Raw genomic sequence first — 15,889 nt, 5'->3', positions numbered from 1 at the left:
TCCTCTTTTGCGTTGCTATTTAGATTGACTTAAATTCATTTTCTTCATCCTCATCATAATCACAACTACTGCATTATGTCCACTTGTTTTCTGTCACCAAAAAAGTAGCTGGGTGCCTACTTTCTGACACCATGTGAGATTTATGCCACCACATGGGTACAGTTTCCTATACCTTTTTCCATTTTCAAAATTCCATACTTTTTCAGACTCATTTCCAGATGTCTTGGTATATTTTCCAGCTCATTTCTGACATTTAAGTACAAAAGGCAAAATGTCTATTTTGTAAATTAATGGTTTTAAAATTCAACTTATGTTACCAAAGAGTTGCCAGAATATTGTATCTCTAAGTACTCCAACAAGTAACACCAACATCTCTGCCCAAAGAATTATTAGTAGCACTTCAGTGATAAATCATTTCAAAAGTGCAGCCTTGTTTATTTGCTATCCATGGAAATGATGACAAATGCAGCCATAAATGTGTGTTTTTTCTTCTGCAGAAAAGACTGTCAGTTTATTTTTCTGAAAAGTACATCACTGCTTCTAAAGAAACTAACAAGTGTTAAGAAAAACACAGTATTTGGTTATCTGTGATGCAATGGATGTATGCAATTCCAAATGATTTGTTGTTCAATGTCTAGATTTGGTCCAGTTCAAAGGTGAACTTTTCACAGCTGTTTGCTCAAAATGAGGTGAAAAACACTTTGCTTGAATGATTCATATATAGTTAGAAATTCTGAATTTTATATTTTCCAAAAAAATAACAGGGAAAACAGCCTGGACATAAACATCTTGCTATAATATTTAGGAGTTTGAGAGGCAAACACCCTCGTTACTTTTAAAATGAAGCTTAAAACTTTACTTTTTTATAAAGATGAAAGTTATTTCTTAATACTTATCCAAGCCTGGAAATGACTAAAATCAAAATCCATACTTTTTTATATTGCATACGAACCATGTGAGTAATAAAGTACACATGAACACGTGCCATGCACACAAGCACAAGTTCTCAAGCTGTAACTTAATCATGCAGAAGCGAGTATGACAGGATATTTTTCCTTGTGCTACAGGAATGGCAATGTGTTGGGGCAGGTGAGGTGTGTGTCTGCCGGGCTGGTGTGATTCAGCGGTGAAATAACCACATTTACATGTACACTCCTGCCTCTGTTCCTAACCTCACCCTTTCTGCATAATTGAACAATTAACCTGTCCATGTAACCACGGTGACGATCGCAAAAGAAAACTTAGTAGAAAACTACGTATGATAGCAAATACAAGTCACGACTCTTACCTCCTGCTTGTCTTCTTCTTCCTCCCTCTCCGTCTCCTCTTCTTCCTCCTCTGGCTTCTCCTTCTCCACCTCCACCTCTTCTTCCTCTGCCTCCTCCTGAGCCGGTGTGGGTTCAGGGCTGTCTGGTTTGTCCACCTGCTCTGATATGTTGTATTTCTGAGATGTGACATCCAGCGGCACCAGCAGCTCCCCCTCCTCCTCTTCCTCCTCCTCTTTATCCATAAGATCAGCTGCCCATCTATAGGTAGTAGTTTCTGGTTTGGCCTGCAAGGCCCTTTTCCTTGGTTTGACTGAAAAATCATCAAAATCCACATCGATTTGAGGCTTTTTCACTGAGAAGTCATCATAAACAACATCTAGGACACTCTCTGAAGGCTCATAGATTTTTGCTGAGGGGGATTGTGGTGCTTCTGATTTCTGAGCCAAATCATCATCATCAAAACTGATTAAGCTTTGCTCCTCTTTGTTTGCTACCAACTCTTGCTCCCTGCTGGTCAACTCAAGTTCTTCTCTTTTTCTCTCCTCCTCTTTTCTAAGCTGTTCTTTGAGTTCATCTGCTTGCTTTCTTTCCAGTTCCTCTCGCATCTTACTCTCCAGCTCCTCTACTCTTTCTTTTTCCATTTGCCTCCTTCTCTCCATCTCTTCTTCTTGTTCCTGCTGCTCTCTTCTTCTTCTCTCTTCTTCCTCCTGTCTCTGTCTTTCCCTCATCATCTCTTCTTCTTCCTGTTTTTCCATTTGCCTCGTTCTCTCCATCTCTTCCTCTTGTTCCTGCTGCATTTTCCTCTCAAGCTCCCTCCTTTCTCTGTCCTCTTCCTCCTGTCTCTGTCTTTCCCTCATCCTCTCCTCCTCTTCCAGCCTCCATCGCTTCTCCTTTTCCTCCGCCTCCTCTCTTAATCTTTCTTTCTCTCTCTCTTCTTTCTGTCTTTCCCTTGCTTTTTCTTCCTCTTTCTGTTTTTCCATTTGCCTCATTCTCTCCATTTTTTCCTCTTGTTCCTCCTGCATTTTCCTCTCAAGCTCCCTTCTTTTACTCTCTTCTTCCTCCTGTCTCTGTCTTTCCCTCATCCTCTCCTCCTCTTTCTGTTTTTCCATTTGCCTCATTCTCTCCATCTCTTCCTCTTGTTCCTGCTGCATTTTCCTCTCAAGCTCCCTTCGTTTTCTGTCCTCTTCCTCTTGTCTCTGCCTTTCCCTCATCCTCTCCTCCTCTTTCTCTCTCTCCCTGCCTCTTTCATCTCCATTCAACGTCTCCGTCTTCTTCACCCATTCTTTCTCCCACTCCTCCTCTCTTTGTTTCTCTATATTCATTTCCTCCTCGCTCAGTTTCCTCTCCAATCTGTGCTCTTCTTTTTCTTGAATCAGTTTCTCCTCCTCTTCTTTCAGCCTCTGTCTTTCTCTTTCCTCCCTCAATCGCTCCTCTTTCCTCTTCTCTTCCTTCAGCCTCTCCTTTTCCCTCTCTTCCTGCTCTTGTTTAAGTCTGTCTTCCTCCTGTTTTGCCCTCTCTCTTTCCTCCTCTCTCTGTCTCTGTAACATTGCCTCCATCTGCCTTTCCCTTTCCATCTCTTCTTCTCTCATTCTCTTCTTTTCTCTTTCCTCTTCTTCTAGCCGTTCTCTCTCCCACTCCTCCTTTCTCCGTCTCTCCATCTCCTCCTGCATCAGCGCCTCTCTTTGTTTCTCCTCCTCTCTCTGTCTCGCTTTTTCTTTCTCCCTCTCTTCTTCTTCTAGTTTCTGCTCTTCTTCTAACTGAAGCTTTGCCTGCTCATGTTCTTCTGCTCGTCGCTTTTTCTCAAATTCCAGATGTTTCAGTCTTTCCTCTTCTTCTTCTTTTTGGATCTCGTCATTCTTCCTCTGAAGAATTCCTGCTCTTTTATAGACAGGCACTGAAACGGGGACTTCCTCATCAATTTCATCCCCCTGAGCCTCTTCTTCTTCTTCTGAACTGGATTCAGATGCTGAGCCCAGGATGAGTGGAGGCCCGCCATCATCTCTCTCCACGATACCAAAGCGAACAGAGCGACGTTTGACGTTGTTCCTCTTTAGTGCAGGTTCACCGCTTTCACTTGCTGCTGAGTCGCCCTCATTGTTGCCAGTGTTGGTTGTAGATGGGATACAACTGCGTGGCTGGACATCACCTTCTGGCGATTTGTTCTGCTCTTCTGGCGTCCCTGTTGTGCTTTCCAGTGATTTATCTTTACTCAGAGTGTCTTTCGATACTTCCAATGGGGTCTCTGTTGGTTGTTCAGCAGGTGACACCTTTGAAATCGGATCCACAGGCTGAGGTGATGTCTCTGCTGCAGGACGTTCAGGTGGGATTTTGGGGGTTTCCTGTGCTGTTGGAGCAGCTGCAGGCTCAGAGCTGCAGAAGAGATATCAATCATTCATTGTGAAAATCAGAGTTTAATGATGATGCTTGCTTTAAAAAATGTTTACTGATTAATAGCAGTGCTTAGGCATGTCTCAACATAGTCAGGCAAATCTGATCACAGAGTGTTAAGAGTTTGACAGTTTGCATCAGAAGACGGATACCACCCTGTTTGCACGACCTAATACAAAGCAACAGCCTGCAGTTTATGCTAACATAGCTTAGCATAAAGGCTGAAAGTGGGGGGGAAACAACTAGCTGAGCAGCACCTTGAAAGCCTCACCGAGTAACACTTCATATCTTTGTGACATAAATGTAATGCAGACCAGCTACAACTTTACAAAGAGTTATGTTCTAAAAATATTTTTTCATCAGATTAATGACTTCTTGGAGTCTCCAAAAATATTCCAGCACATAACATATCATCATATAGTAGTAGTTCCAATGAAAACTATTGACAGTGAAAACTCTCTCCAAAACAGCAAAGGCACTGATTTTCTAAAAGATGTATTGCTGTTAAACTGTCAACATTGTGAGTAGTTGGAATAGCAGCAGAAATCTAACAATTTAATACCTGAATGTCATCCAAACTACCTGTAATTGGGGCAACAGAAAAACATAGGTGAAATGATCCTTCATTCGTCTATGCGTGCACTCGTGCAGCAACTTGGACATCTAATATCTACTCACACTTGGCAGTGGCCTAGTTTGTGCTCTTATCTAACCTCAGTTATTTAAGGACAGAAATCTGGCCACAGTATTGATATAACAAGCAACAATGTTCATTTACCACACCCGTACTCTCCAGACACATCAAACATGACAGGAAAGAAGATTATGCTTGAAACTTTCCTGCCTCAACAGCTCTAGACTTGCACTCTTCACAACAGAAACTGGAAGATGCCACACAAAACATTACAAGAATCTTCTTTTCTACACATATGGTGTCCCAAATGACAAATGCAACCTAGAAATCCTAAATACGCTTTGGTTCAAATAATATATGCATGATTATATTTTCAAATAACAGCTCCGGTTAAGAAAAAAAATTAACATGCTGCATGAAAATATATAAGAGAGGAAAGACCACATAATCCATATTCACATTAAAGGATTGGTAATAATAACATTAAAGGCCCAAAAAGATTGGTCAAAAATGAATATAAGGAAAAGTCGCCCACAATAGCCAATCATAATATGTGTCACAACTTTAAATAAACCTCTTGCTTCATTAAACTTGCAAGATAATGCTCCTTTCATTTGATTCATGTCTGGTCTTGTTACCAAACACAACAGATGAACTCACCTCTTGGAGCGAGTTCGGGGTGCAACCTGAGGCTTCTTCTCTGTCTTTGGGCTCTCAGAACTTGATTCTGCGGCCCAGTTTTTGATTCGTTCTTTCACACCTCCTGTACCGTTTATTATTTCTGGCTCCTCTCTCTTTGTCATGACCTCCGGCCTCGACGACGAGTCAAACAGAAGACTGATTCTGCGTTTTATACTGTCTCCTCCATGGTATTCCTCTGTTTTTTCTGCTCCATCACTCTCTCTGTTTTGCGGCTCTGGTGTTGCCTTGCTCAACTCTGGTTGTGGCTTTTTTGACTGATCTTTGGTGTTGGTTGTAGAGACGGCTTTAGTAGGTTGGGGGGGCAGAGACAGACCACCTAACTCAAACTTTGAGGTAAGCTCCATGGAGAGACGTTTCCTCGTGCTGCCCCTTCGAAATGTTGGACTGGCTGCGGAGGAACCATCGCTGCTTGACTCCTCAACCTTCTGGACAACAGATACTTGAGTTTCTTCTTTATTTTTTCCATCTTTCTGCTCTGAGCGAGTTGCAATATCTGCAGATGTTTCGTGGTTCGTTTGGACGCCGTCGTCTTTCTGGGCTGGCTGAGATTTGGTTGCCTGCTTGGGTGGAGTGGTTTGTGGGACAGGATCTGATTTTTCTGCACTAGAATCAAGAGTACCATCTTTGTGGAGGCCTGCTTCACTTGTTTTGCTTGTTTCTGGTTGAGTTTTGGTGGGCACACTTACAGAGCTTGGTTCGGGTTCTGAGGTGGAAGCTGATTTAGTTACAGTATCTAGAGATTCTTTATGGTTCGTTTGGACGACATCACCTTTCTGGATTGGCTCAGATTTGGGAGTCTCCTTAGATGGAGTTATTTGTGAGACTGGATCAGATTTTTGAGTGTCCTCTTCATGGAGGCCTGCTTCATTTGTTTCGGTTGTTTTTGGTCGAGTTTTGGTCGGAACGCTTACGGAGCTTGGTTTGGGGAGTGAGGTGGAAGCTGGTTGAGGCAGTTTTCGAGCAGGGTTGGTCAAAGTTGGTTTGGGGACACCTGTGGCCTCTGATTTTCCTGTCTGGTCTGGTTTTGACTTAGGTACAGCGGGGATTGTCTTTGGAGCATGAATGGAGCGAATGGCGGTGGTCTTCTGCAGAGAGAAGGGCTTGGGAGTGAGCCGAGGTTTGGGGGCCAGACCTGGCTTGGGTTTTGAGGCGCCTCCAGTCTGGGAAGCCTGAACGGTGCCCTCCATAGGTGCGTCGCTGAAAGAAAAGAGCAGAGAAGAAGAGGACCTGTTTACATACAAGACACATATATACATTAGTAAAACATTATCACTCTCAGCTGGCAAAGCCAGTTGGTTACGTTGTCACAAGGAAGACTGGACAGGTCTTGTTAGTCCAGATTTTTTAAAAGCGCATTACTACGGCAAGGGTGAAGAGAAAGTACTCAATCATACTGAGTAAACAACAGTAACTCCAAAAGGTCTTCCTGCTAGTCTCAGTTCTTTACTCAAAGTGATATTAGGTGGATTAATGTGACACAGATAAGTCTGCATGATAACGTTTACAGATATGAAGGGTTACATAGTTAGAAAAACCAAAATCGACAGTGGAAGTGAGCTGCCCTTCAGTGCTGTCACTTCACACTGCACTTAGGAGGAAAAACTGCTCAAATAGGACTGAAAACAGGCAGGTGGGAGGCTTCGTCAGAGACAGGCCTGATGAGTCATCACATGTACCTGAAACACGATCTACAGAAATGACAGTCTCACCAGATCTCCCCCTGAACTGAAACCACTGAAGTATAAACAAACTCCAACCGTCCTGAAACTGTCATATGAGCGATACAAATTTGTAAACCATGTGAAAAAAAAGTAACAGTCATGCCTCCTAATCGGTTACACTGAATACCACAGGCATTGTACACGGCACGTATCTGGTTTGGCCTGTAAGACTTTTGCCCAAACCGGTAACTCCACGCCCCGCAGATTGATACTGTGCCACACTCACAGCATCAGCACTGTCATGTTATCAATCTGCAGCTGGTCTGCATGGACTGCTTTGATTCCAAACAACAGTCTGTATGTGCATTTACTTTAATTTTTTTTTTTTTTGCATGTTGTTGTTATTTTACTACATTGCTTAAACACACATCACCCCTGGGCATGCATGGTATTGTGCAATGGGATCAAAGCTGTGCACACTTCCCAGTGAGGTTAAATGACGTGTCCTGTTTGTTCCATCCTCTAAATTCCTAAGAAACAAACACTGTCCTGTGGATAAAACTGCAGCAGATGGACGAGGATTGCTTGTTTAATGGATTTCATGGGTGGCAGGAGTCAGTGAGAATCATTTTTGTGTGTGTGTGTGTGTGTGTGTGTGTGTGTGTGTGTGTGTGTGTGTGTGTGTGTGTGTGCAGCAGCACTTTGCTTGCAGGCTTCTCTTTATCTTTGTTTGTCTTTAGAGCCTGTTTCCCTGCCAAGGCTAACGTTACACTGGCTGCCTTTCGATTTGGATGTTTAGGTTTTGCTCATTTAGTTCTCCTGCTTTGAGTGATGCTGCCAGACAAGCGCTTAGTTTGGTTAATTAAGTCTCAAACAACCAAATACCGCGATAAAAATGACAGACAGTTGAATGAACTTTTTTTTAAATCTGTATGTTTCATTTCGTTTCGTTAATAAGTTACTAACAAACGCGTCAACAATGAACTCCCAGTCGTTGAACCAGCCTCTGAAAGTGGACAAAGGAGGATAAATGAATGTAACTTTTCGTGTGAACCAAACTGCAGACATTGTATGCGGATATCCAGGCTTACAACACAGTAATACGGATTGTGCACCTGCTGCGAAACTTCACATTTCCCATCATCACGAAATCAATGTGTACAAAGTTTGTTTTTCTACCTTTCGTCTTCACGCAGTCATACAGGTGGAGGGAGGGTGGAAGCGGGAAGAAGTTCCAAAAGAAAAAGTGCTCTACGGCTTTCCGTGATCGTCTCGCCTGCTGAGCTGTTGTCAGACTGTTTTTTTAAGTCATTCACACCAACAAGACGTCAGGCTGCTCCTGCGCCCAGCAGACACTCCCTCCGCCCGACTAAAGACGCGCAAACAAACACAAGGGAAGGCGTCTAATCCTGTCAAAATAAAGCAACACATGCAGAAATAGTTTTCAAATTATGGTTAGAGGTATGTAAACTAAAAACTCAATTTAAAAAAACAAAAATCAACCAATGAATAAAAATAAAGATATAATTAAAACACAGAAATTAAATAAATTCTAATCGAAAATAAATAAATTGAGCTTGAAGTCATTCTGTAAAGTGTTCAAAAGTTATATTCAAGATAACTGCAGTATTTAGTTCACTGTTTTGCAGCAAAAATGTCTTTTGCCAACAATATAGTAGTAGCAAATAAAATGTAGTTAATGCAATTTGTAGAAAACTTTTTACACAGTGGTTTTTCAAAATATTTTGCAAGCAAAGGGAAGAAAACTAAACTTGAAAAATATAAAATACTTAATACTGCAGGATAAAATTAAAATAGTTAGATTTTAAAAATCCAAAACAGTACAAGTTTCACAGAATAATTAAAACTGATTGACTAAAACAGCAGAAAAGGATAAAAAAAACTACTTTAATTTAAAAAAAAAAAAAACAATAATTAAAAACAGCAAGGGAAAAAATGTCTTTAGCTTTTTAATACAAATTTGAGGCAAATCTAAGTTTCAAGGGGAACTTGGTCAACACAATGACCAGATCTTAGAGACCTTCCAGGCTTCAACAACCACATATCTGATATATTTTGGTCCCTGACCTTTCAGAGACTTTTTTGTTGGCAATGATTAAGGTCTTAAATTCAATTCTATACTGACCAGGAAGCAAGCACAGGTAACTAAGAATTGGAGTCATGTGATCTCTCTTCTTGGTGTTTGTCAGTATTGTAGCAACAGCATTTTGAATAGGTCAGTAAGAGATGTAAAACAGTTCACTCTCAAGGTAACTAAAGCATGAATTTAAAAATCTTGCTTGGACAGAGAGTTTCTCAGTTTCTCAAGAGGTCACTTCAATCAAAATTTGCTAATAATTTAGAAGGGAAGTAAAGTATGTATCTTTGATTCTTTGAATGCTCCTCTGTTAAGTTTGCGCTGCTTGTTTTTTAGTATTCCACTTCTGTTCAGCCACTGTGACTGAATGACTGTAACAAACATGAAAATCAGCTCCACGGTGCAAAGTCCAGGAATAAAACTCGTGCTGGTTTATAGTAGTTCATACAAAGTGAGCACTACAGTGAAAGGTTAGGCCTGTCTGTCAGGCTTACATACAGCTGAGGATTTTAAAAATATATCTATTGAAGTGACTCACCACAACTTAACTGAAAAGCAAAGCTGTGGAAATTTGGACAGGAAGTTACCTCTAATTGTGTCTGGCTTGACTGCAGTTTGCTGCCCAGTGGACTGGATAAACAGGTTCTGACTGAGATGAAAAGCCACTTTACTGAGAGTGAAAAGCAATAAGGATCCATGCAGCTCTCACTGCTTTATGGACAGAGCTGGGGCTACCTGGGGCTTCTTCACAGCAGGAACTGCCCATCACTGCATTTGCATAACACCTGGTCCTTTACAACGTTAATTTGCTTTGCCTCAGAGCAGGAAACAACACACAAGGGAAGTTTCAGCAAATTGGAGAAATAAAGGCTCCTCAGAGCTTCACTTCTTAGGTCATTTATTTCCTTGTGTGATGTGTGTGTGTGAGGTTAAAGTCATACAGCACAGGTAGAATATATCTTAAATGTATTTCTTAGCCACAGAAGAAAATCTATTCGTATTTTGTCTCTAATAACCTATAGTACAACAAATTAAACAAATAAAAAGGAAATTTTACATTTGATGTTACTTTATACGCCTTTTCAGAGTGAAATATAAGAATTTTCATCTTTTCTGCATCACTTTGTGGTAGTACTGTCTTTATTTGTATGAAGGAAAACATGAAATTCTGGCACAGTGAGTAAATGTTAGACTTTTCATTCTTTAATGTTTTTATTGGGGAGACAAATGCACATGTTTTAAATATTAAGCGGGACCTTTCCCATGCATTCCTCTTTTAATCAATGCCTATGGCCATTTATGTAAAGAAAAATTCAGGCACCAGGTGACAGTTTAAGAAATAGTGAAATATAGTTCATGCAGTATGACTCAGAAGCACTCTAGTTTGCTCTCAAATATTTATTCTCTTGTAGATCAACTTTTCTCCTTTCTGCTTATTCAGTATACTATATTTACTCTTCTGTCCTCCTTTGTGACTTTTCCCTGTAGGTTCCTGTAGGTTTCTGTTTTCTGGGCTGTGTTTACAACAAATTGCAATTGTAAAATTTCACAAAAGCCAACCATCGGGGAACTTTTGGGGAATGATCCTTGAAGGTTCCTGTTTGTGTACAAGCTGCAACTTTATTATAAAAATTCTACAAAACAATCCTGTTTCTTTACAACCTTTAGGGAAAGTTCCTTGAACGCTCACTGAAGGATTCAGTTTTCTGGGGTATGTTTAAAACAAACGGCAACTTCCTTATTGCAAACAATTCTACAAAAGCCAATCATTGGGGAATCTTTAGAGAACATTCTCTAAAGATTCTTGTTTGTTTACAACAAACTAACTTTCATTTCATGTAAAATTCTAATTTAGGGAACAATCCCTGAAGGTCCCTGTTTGTTTACAACAAACTAACTTTCGTGTAAAATTCCACAAAAGCCAATCATCAAGGGAACCTTTTGGAAATATTCCCTGAAGATTCCCTGGAAGTTCCTGTTTGTTTACAACAAATGGCAACTTTCTTATAAAAGTCTACAAATGCCAACCATCAGGCAACCTTCAGGAAACATTCCCTGAAGGTTTCTGTTTGTTTACAACGATTAGTGAATATTCCCTGAACGTTCACTTAAGGTTTTAGTTTTGTGGGGTGTGTTTAAAACAAGACGCAATTTTTTTGTTGCAAAAAAATCTACAAAAACCAACAACCAGGGAACCTTTAGGAAACATCCCCTGCAGGTCCCCTGATGTTTCCTGTTTCTTTACAACAAATAGTAACTTTCGTGTAAAGTTCTGAAAACCAACCATTGAAGAACCTTTAGGGAACATTCCTTGGAGGTTCCTGTTTCTTTACAACAAAGTGCAACTTTCTTGTAAAATTCTACAACAGCCAACCATCAGGGAACCTATAGGAAACGTTCCCTGAAGATTCACTGGAAGTTTCCTGTTTGTTTACAAAAAAAAACTGCAACTTCCTTGTACAATTCTACAAAAGCCAACCATCCGGGAACCTTTGAGGGAACTGCAGGTAACGTTCCCTGGAGGTTCCCTGAGGGTTCCTGTTGGTTCGGTCGCCCCCTGCTGGACGTTGCGACTCCTTCCTCTGGCTCACCGAACGAGTTGTCATGGCAACTGTACAGCATGTGCTCACAAAAACAAGAGCTTGACCGTTTCACCGACACTTCACCTGCCACATCCACGACGCCATCTTCGTCTCCTTCTTCTTCTTCTTCTTCTTCTTCCTTTTCTTCTTCTGCTTGTTCTTCTGCTTCTTCTCCCAGCGTTTACCTGAGAGGCAGACGCGAGGGAAGCCGAGGAGGGTGAACGATGAGCGGAGCCAAAGCCCGCAGCGACGCGCCTGTTGCTGAAAATGTGTCCGGCGGCGGCGGGCACGGCACTGCGGCGCCTCCGCGGGACCGCAAGCCCGGTGGAGGGGTTCTGAAGAGGCTCAAGTCCCGGAGGAGCCAGGTGGACAGCAGGCCAGTGACGGAGGACGACCTGCGGAAACAGAGCGGACACATCACGCCGGAGGACGTGCTCGGACTGAGAGTAGCTACTCGAGGTTTGAGTCTCTCTGTAGCTTCTGGTTGTTTTGCTGCTTTAACGTAATGTAACCGAGTTCAGTATATTTACTTTGAAAACACAGAAATGAACGAGCAGCTAAGCTATACACGCTAACCCGACCGTCACACGAAAATGGACGTACTAAATATCATATATGTTATAATTACAAGAAAAATAGGCCTGCATATTTGACAACGCAAAGAATTCTTAATCATTCAGTGTTTTTAAGCAGCTCATTTGGCACTGGCAGTGTAGTATTAGGAGTTTTGTGACATGGTGACTTTAGCTAACTTCAAACTGACACAAATCTCAGAGCACCACTGAGATACTAAGACCAGGACTCACCACACAGGCCTTTTTATGGTCTGTATTAAATAACAGGAAAAACACAGCATGCTAAATTCCCTATTTGTGTCATGGCCTACATTTACAGCTGTTCAGGCAACATATAAAATATGAAATGAAATCAAACTAAATGAAAAGCTTCATTTCTTTAAGATATCATCAATGCTTTCAGTCTATTTCTTAAAACCAGCATATATAGTGAGATATACTGTTTAGCTCTGTCATGATACTGCAGCCCCATACAGTAGTTTTTTCCCTATCGTATTTTTATGGTTATATACCACCATGTATGTATGCAAAGTTGTGTGTACAAGCAACATACAACTACAACACATCAGAGTTTTTCACAAAGTTTGGACCACGTTTTTGCACGTTGTCTTGTCAAAGCAGTCTGTTTGGTTAATAGTGTACATATTAACTGCAAAATCTTGAAGATGATTTCTAACTCATGTCTGTCATTGTTGCAGGGTACCTCTGTAAACCTGAGGAAAATATTTATAACATCGACTTTGTTCGCTTCAAGATCAGAGACCTGGAGACTGACACGGTCCTATTTGAGATTGCCAAACCACCACATACAGGTACTGCACATGAGCCTGCTCCTTGAAATGTTTTGTTTCTATGTTTGTCCTGTAATACAAGTGCAGCTGTGAAGTATGTGTTTGCTAAACCTTTAAACACGAATGTCCTGACTTTGCTGACAGCTGCATCTTAGTGGCTTAAAATAAGCAGGCTGCTTGGTTTGGAAACATCCATCACTGGTTGTTTTGATTAAAAATAGTCTACAGTGTGAATCATGCAAAGTGTCTTCATCGTCTTCACCTGCTGTTGTCAGATGATGATGAGGAGAACAGAGAGGCAGATGCCAGCGCAGGCAGATTTGTACGCTACCAGTTCACTCCAGCCTTCCTGCGGCTGCGGACTGTGGGAGCTACGTGAGTGACTCACACCTCATCAACACACACCTGACCTGTTCCATGCACAAACAATGAAAACAAACGCAGTATTGTCTTTTATCAACTACACACCCACACTGATTATTTTTATCCGTGCACTGACTGCAGCAATGTTAGAGTCACACATGAACACCAGACCTACAGTTGTAACGCCTTGATCTCCTTTTTCCTTTCTTTGTCCAATCAGGGTGGAATTCACGGTCGGCAACCGGCCTCTAAACAACTTCCGCATGATCGAGAGGCACTATTTCCGTGATCACCTGCTGAAGAGCTTTGACTTTGATTTTGGCTTCTGTATCCCAAACAGCCGAAATACCTGTGAACATATCTATGAGTTTCCTCAGCTGTCTGAGAGCCTTGGTGAGTCATCTTTCCACAACCCAAAACCATTATAGAACCTACAAATGCCCAAACTCCCTGTCACGAGTGTATCAAGGTATACTGGAGCCTGGATGAGACTGTCACATTTTTTTTGTCAAATGTTGTTTGTCTAGGGAAAAACCACTCAGATTGACACATTTGTTTGCCCTGTGCATACCATAAGAGCAGATCAGCAGTTCTTACCAGTGATATTTCCTGAAAGGGCATCTTTGATTCCTTCTGAGTCACGTGTCAAAGTAGAGTAAATGTAACATTATCTAAAATATTTATCAAGCATGTGGTGTGATGATCATTTTTGAAGGAGGCTTTGGGTGATGAAGGTACCAGCAACCCACATCACTGACAGAATCTTTCATCTCTTACACCAGCCACATGCAGCTTTGTTCAACATAGTCCGAGTCACCAGATGTAGACTGCAGGTTTAAGCCAGCCTGTGGTGGTGCATTTCACATGCTTTCTCCTTCTCTTCCGCTATCTACATTTTACTGTTTTTAAAATCACCTTCACTAAAGGAAACAACAACCTCCAAGTATTGGTGAAGGTTTGGATTGTGCAATAAAAAAGCCCTGCTAGTTTTTTCCCCTGAAAATTATCCGTTTTAATGGCAGTGCTTACCTCACTGTTCGCAAATGTTGACAGTCATTCCTGTGACACTGTTTTGAATGCATCCTGTTCTTAGCCCTGCCCAAGACGATTGTGTAAAGAAACACAAATAAGCCAGAGCATGTCTTCCACTATTGCAGAACAATGAGATGCAGCCAGACCATAGAGATGGGTCTGCTGAGACTATGTTCAACCTGACACTGGATGTTATTAATTGGACAATTTTATCCATTTATGCATTTATAGACCCTAATTTATGAGACAGTGTGTCATAATGTAGATGAAACAGCCAATACTTAAACCACTGGTTGCCATCATATAGTAGAGGATCTGATTATGTTTTAGAATATATTACAACATAAATGTACATATTAATGATAAAAAATAAATTTCATGGGGCTTCTGTAATTTTTAAAAGAATAAGTTTAGATTTTCAAGCCTGTTTTATTACTATACCTACAATACTTGCAATTCTTCCAAATCTCCACAGTGGTCTTTCTAGTACAACAGCACTGTAAAAAAAAAACCTAAATCAGCACTTTAGTTACAGTCTGAGTCTGTGTTAAAAAAAAAAAAAAAAAAGAAGTAGTCTAAAGTTCTGCCAAAGCTAATATGAGGCTTCAGTGGTTTGAATTAGCCAAATCAAGTGATTATCTAAACCCTGACAGTCTGTGGAAGTTTCTTGCCAGGGTTTTGTCCAACCAACAAATCTACATGTGATTACTACCCAGTACTGCTCTGCTGTGGCTCATGAAACAAAATGAGAGAATTTTGGGGAAAAAAGACCCAAACTTTGGAAGTCACCGAATTTAATTTGGCTACTCGGGCTAACTTAGACAAATCTTCTGCATATGTCACTGTACATAATGCACATTTCAGTACTGTATTAAGACAGACTAGAAAAATCTGAACCATTTGTGTTGTTTACAAAATAATACATTAAGTTACTTGTCAGTTGCCTGGCTCACATGACTAGTTGTGCTGTCATATCATGTTGCGAGTTCTTCCTAGTGAGCAACAGAGCTTCATAAACATTAGGACATTTCAATTGCTTAATCAGTACTGACCCAATTTTTAAAGTTGTTTTTTTAGTTTCTATACAATTCTATACCATTGTAATTGCATGCATGTTAGGTAGCCTTTGCTGGGCCACTGACATGCTTGTATTGTGTGTTTTGCAGTCCGTCAGATGGTGGAGTGTCCTTATGAGACCCGGTCAGACAGCTTCTACTTCGTGGAGAACAGACTGGTCATGCACAACAAGGCAGACTATGCTTATAACGGAGGACAGTGATATCAGCCTGCTCACATACAAACACACACACAGACATGTGCATACACTCATGTATTCTCTCACTTATTGCTCTACATGTACACACATGCTTACAGCTCAAACACTCATGCACGCACACACAACTACAGTCACAGATGAGTTGCCTCTTATGTTTATAAGGATGAATTGCCATTAATTGCAATCATTTTCAGGTGATTTATTTTATATTGATGTAGGTTTATATCGGTCGCTGACATACAAATAGGAAGCTGCTGTTGGAAAGAGGTTTGAAATCAGTTAATTTTTCTTGTTTTTATTTGTTGATAGATCTCTTTAATACCAAAAGCGGGCTCATAACTAGTAGCCATGGAACATGTGTCTCAAACAGACCAAATGGCTGTCAGATAGATGGTTAGTCTCCTCTTTGCAGTGTCCTACCACCCATTCAACACACACACACGCACACATACATTTGCACACACACACACACACACACACACACACACACACACACACACACACACACACACACACACA

At 41.0% G+C, this 15,889-nt stretch overlaps 2 protein-coding genes across 2 annotated transcripts in view; one reads left to right on the top strand and one right to left on the bottom strand.

Moving 5' to 3' along the window:
- LOC111577862 (golgin subfamily A member 6-like protein 24) overlaps positions 1-8,008 on the bottom strand; it is a 20,763-nt gene extending 12,755 nt beyond the window's left edge. The window contains exons 1-3 of the mRNA XM_023284343.3: positions 7,833-8,008; positions 4,951-6,189; positions 1,289-3,638 (exon numbers count right to left, since the gene is read on the bottom strand). Of these exons, the coding sequence (XP_023140111.2) occupies positions 1,289-3,638; positions 4,951-6,179 (3,579 nt within the window). The 5' untranslated portion in view covers positions 6,180-6,189; positions 7,833-8,008. The remainder of the gene's footprint in view (positions 1-1,288; positions 3,639-4,950; positions 6,190-7,832) is intronic.
- The window catches only part of LOC111577865 (protein unc-119 homolog B-like), an 18,126-nt gene extending 2,237 nt beyond the window's left edge, over positions 1-15,889 (top strand). The window contains exons 2-6 of the mRNA XM_023284348.3: positions 11,512-11,792; positions 12,607-12,720; positions 12,975-13,074; positions 13,283-13,455; positions 15,261-15,889. Of these exons, the coding sequence (XP_023140116.2) occupies positions 11,558-11,792; positions 12,607-12,720; positions 12,975-13,074; positions 13,283-13,455; positions 15,261-15,373 (735 nt within the window). The 5' untranslated portion in view covers positions 11,512-11,557 and the 3' untranslated portion in view covers positions 15,374-15,889. The remainder of the gene's footprint in view (positions 1-11,511; positions 11,793-12,606; positions 12,721-12,974; positions 13,075-13,282; positions 13,456-15,260) is intronic.

Source organism: Amphiprion ocellaris, chromosome 5, assembly GCF_022539595.1.
Source record: "Amphiprion ocellaris isolate individual 3 ecotype Okinawa chromosome 5, ASM2253959v1, whole genome shotgun sequence".
NCBI classification, from domain to species: domain Eukaryota; kingdom Metazoa; phylum Chordata; class Actinopteri; family Pomacentridae; genus Amphiprion; species Amphiprion ocellaris.
Note: the sequence above shows the minus strand (reverse complement) of the source record. Positions and strands in the feature narration are given on the sequence as shown.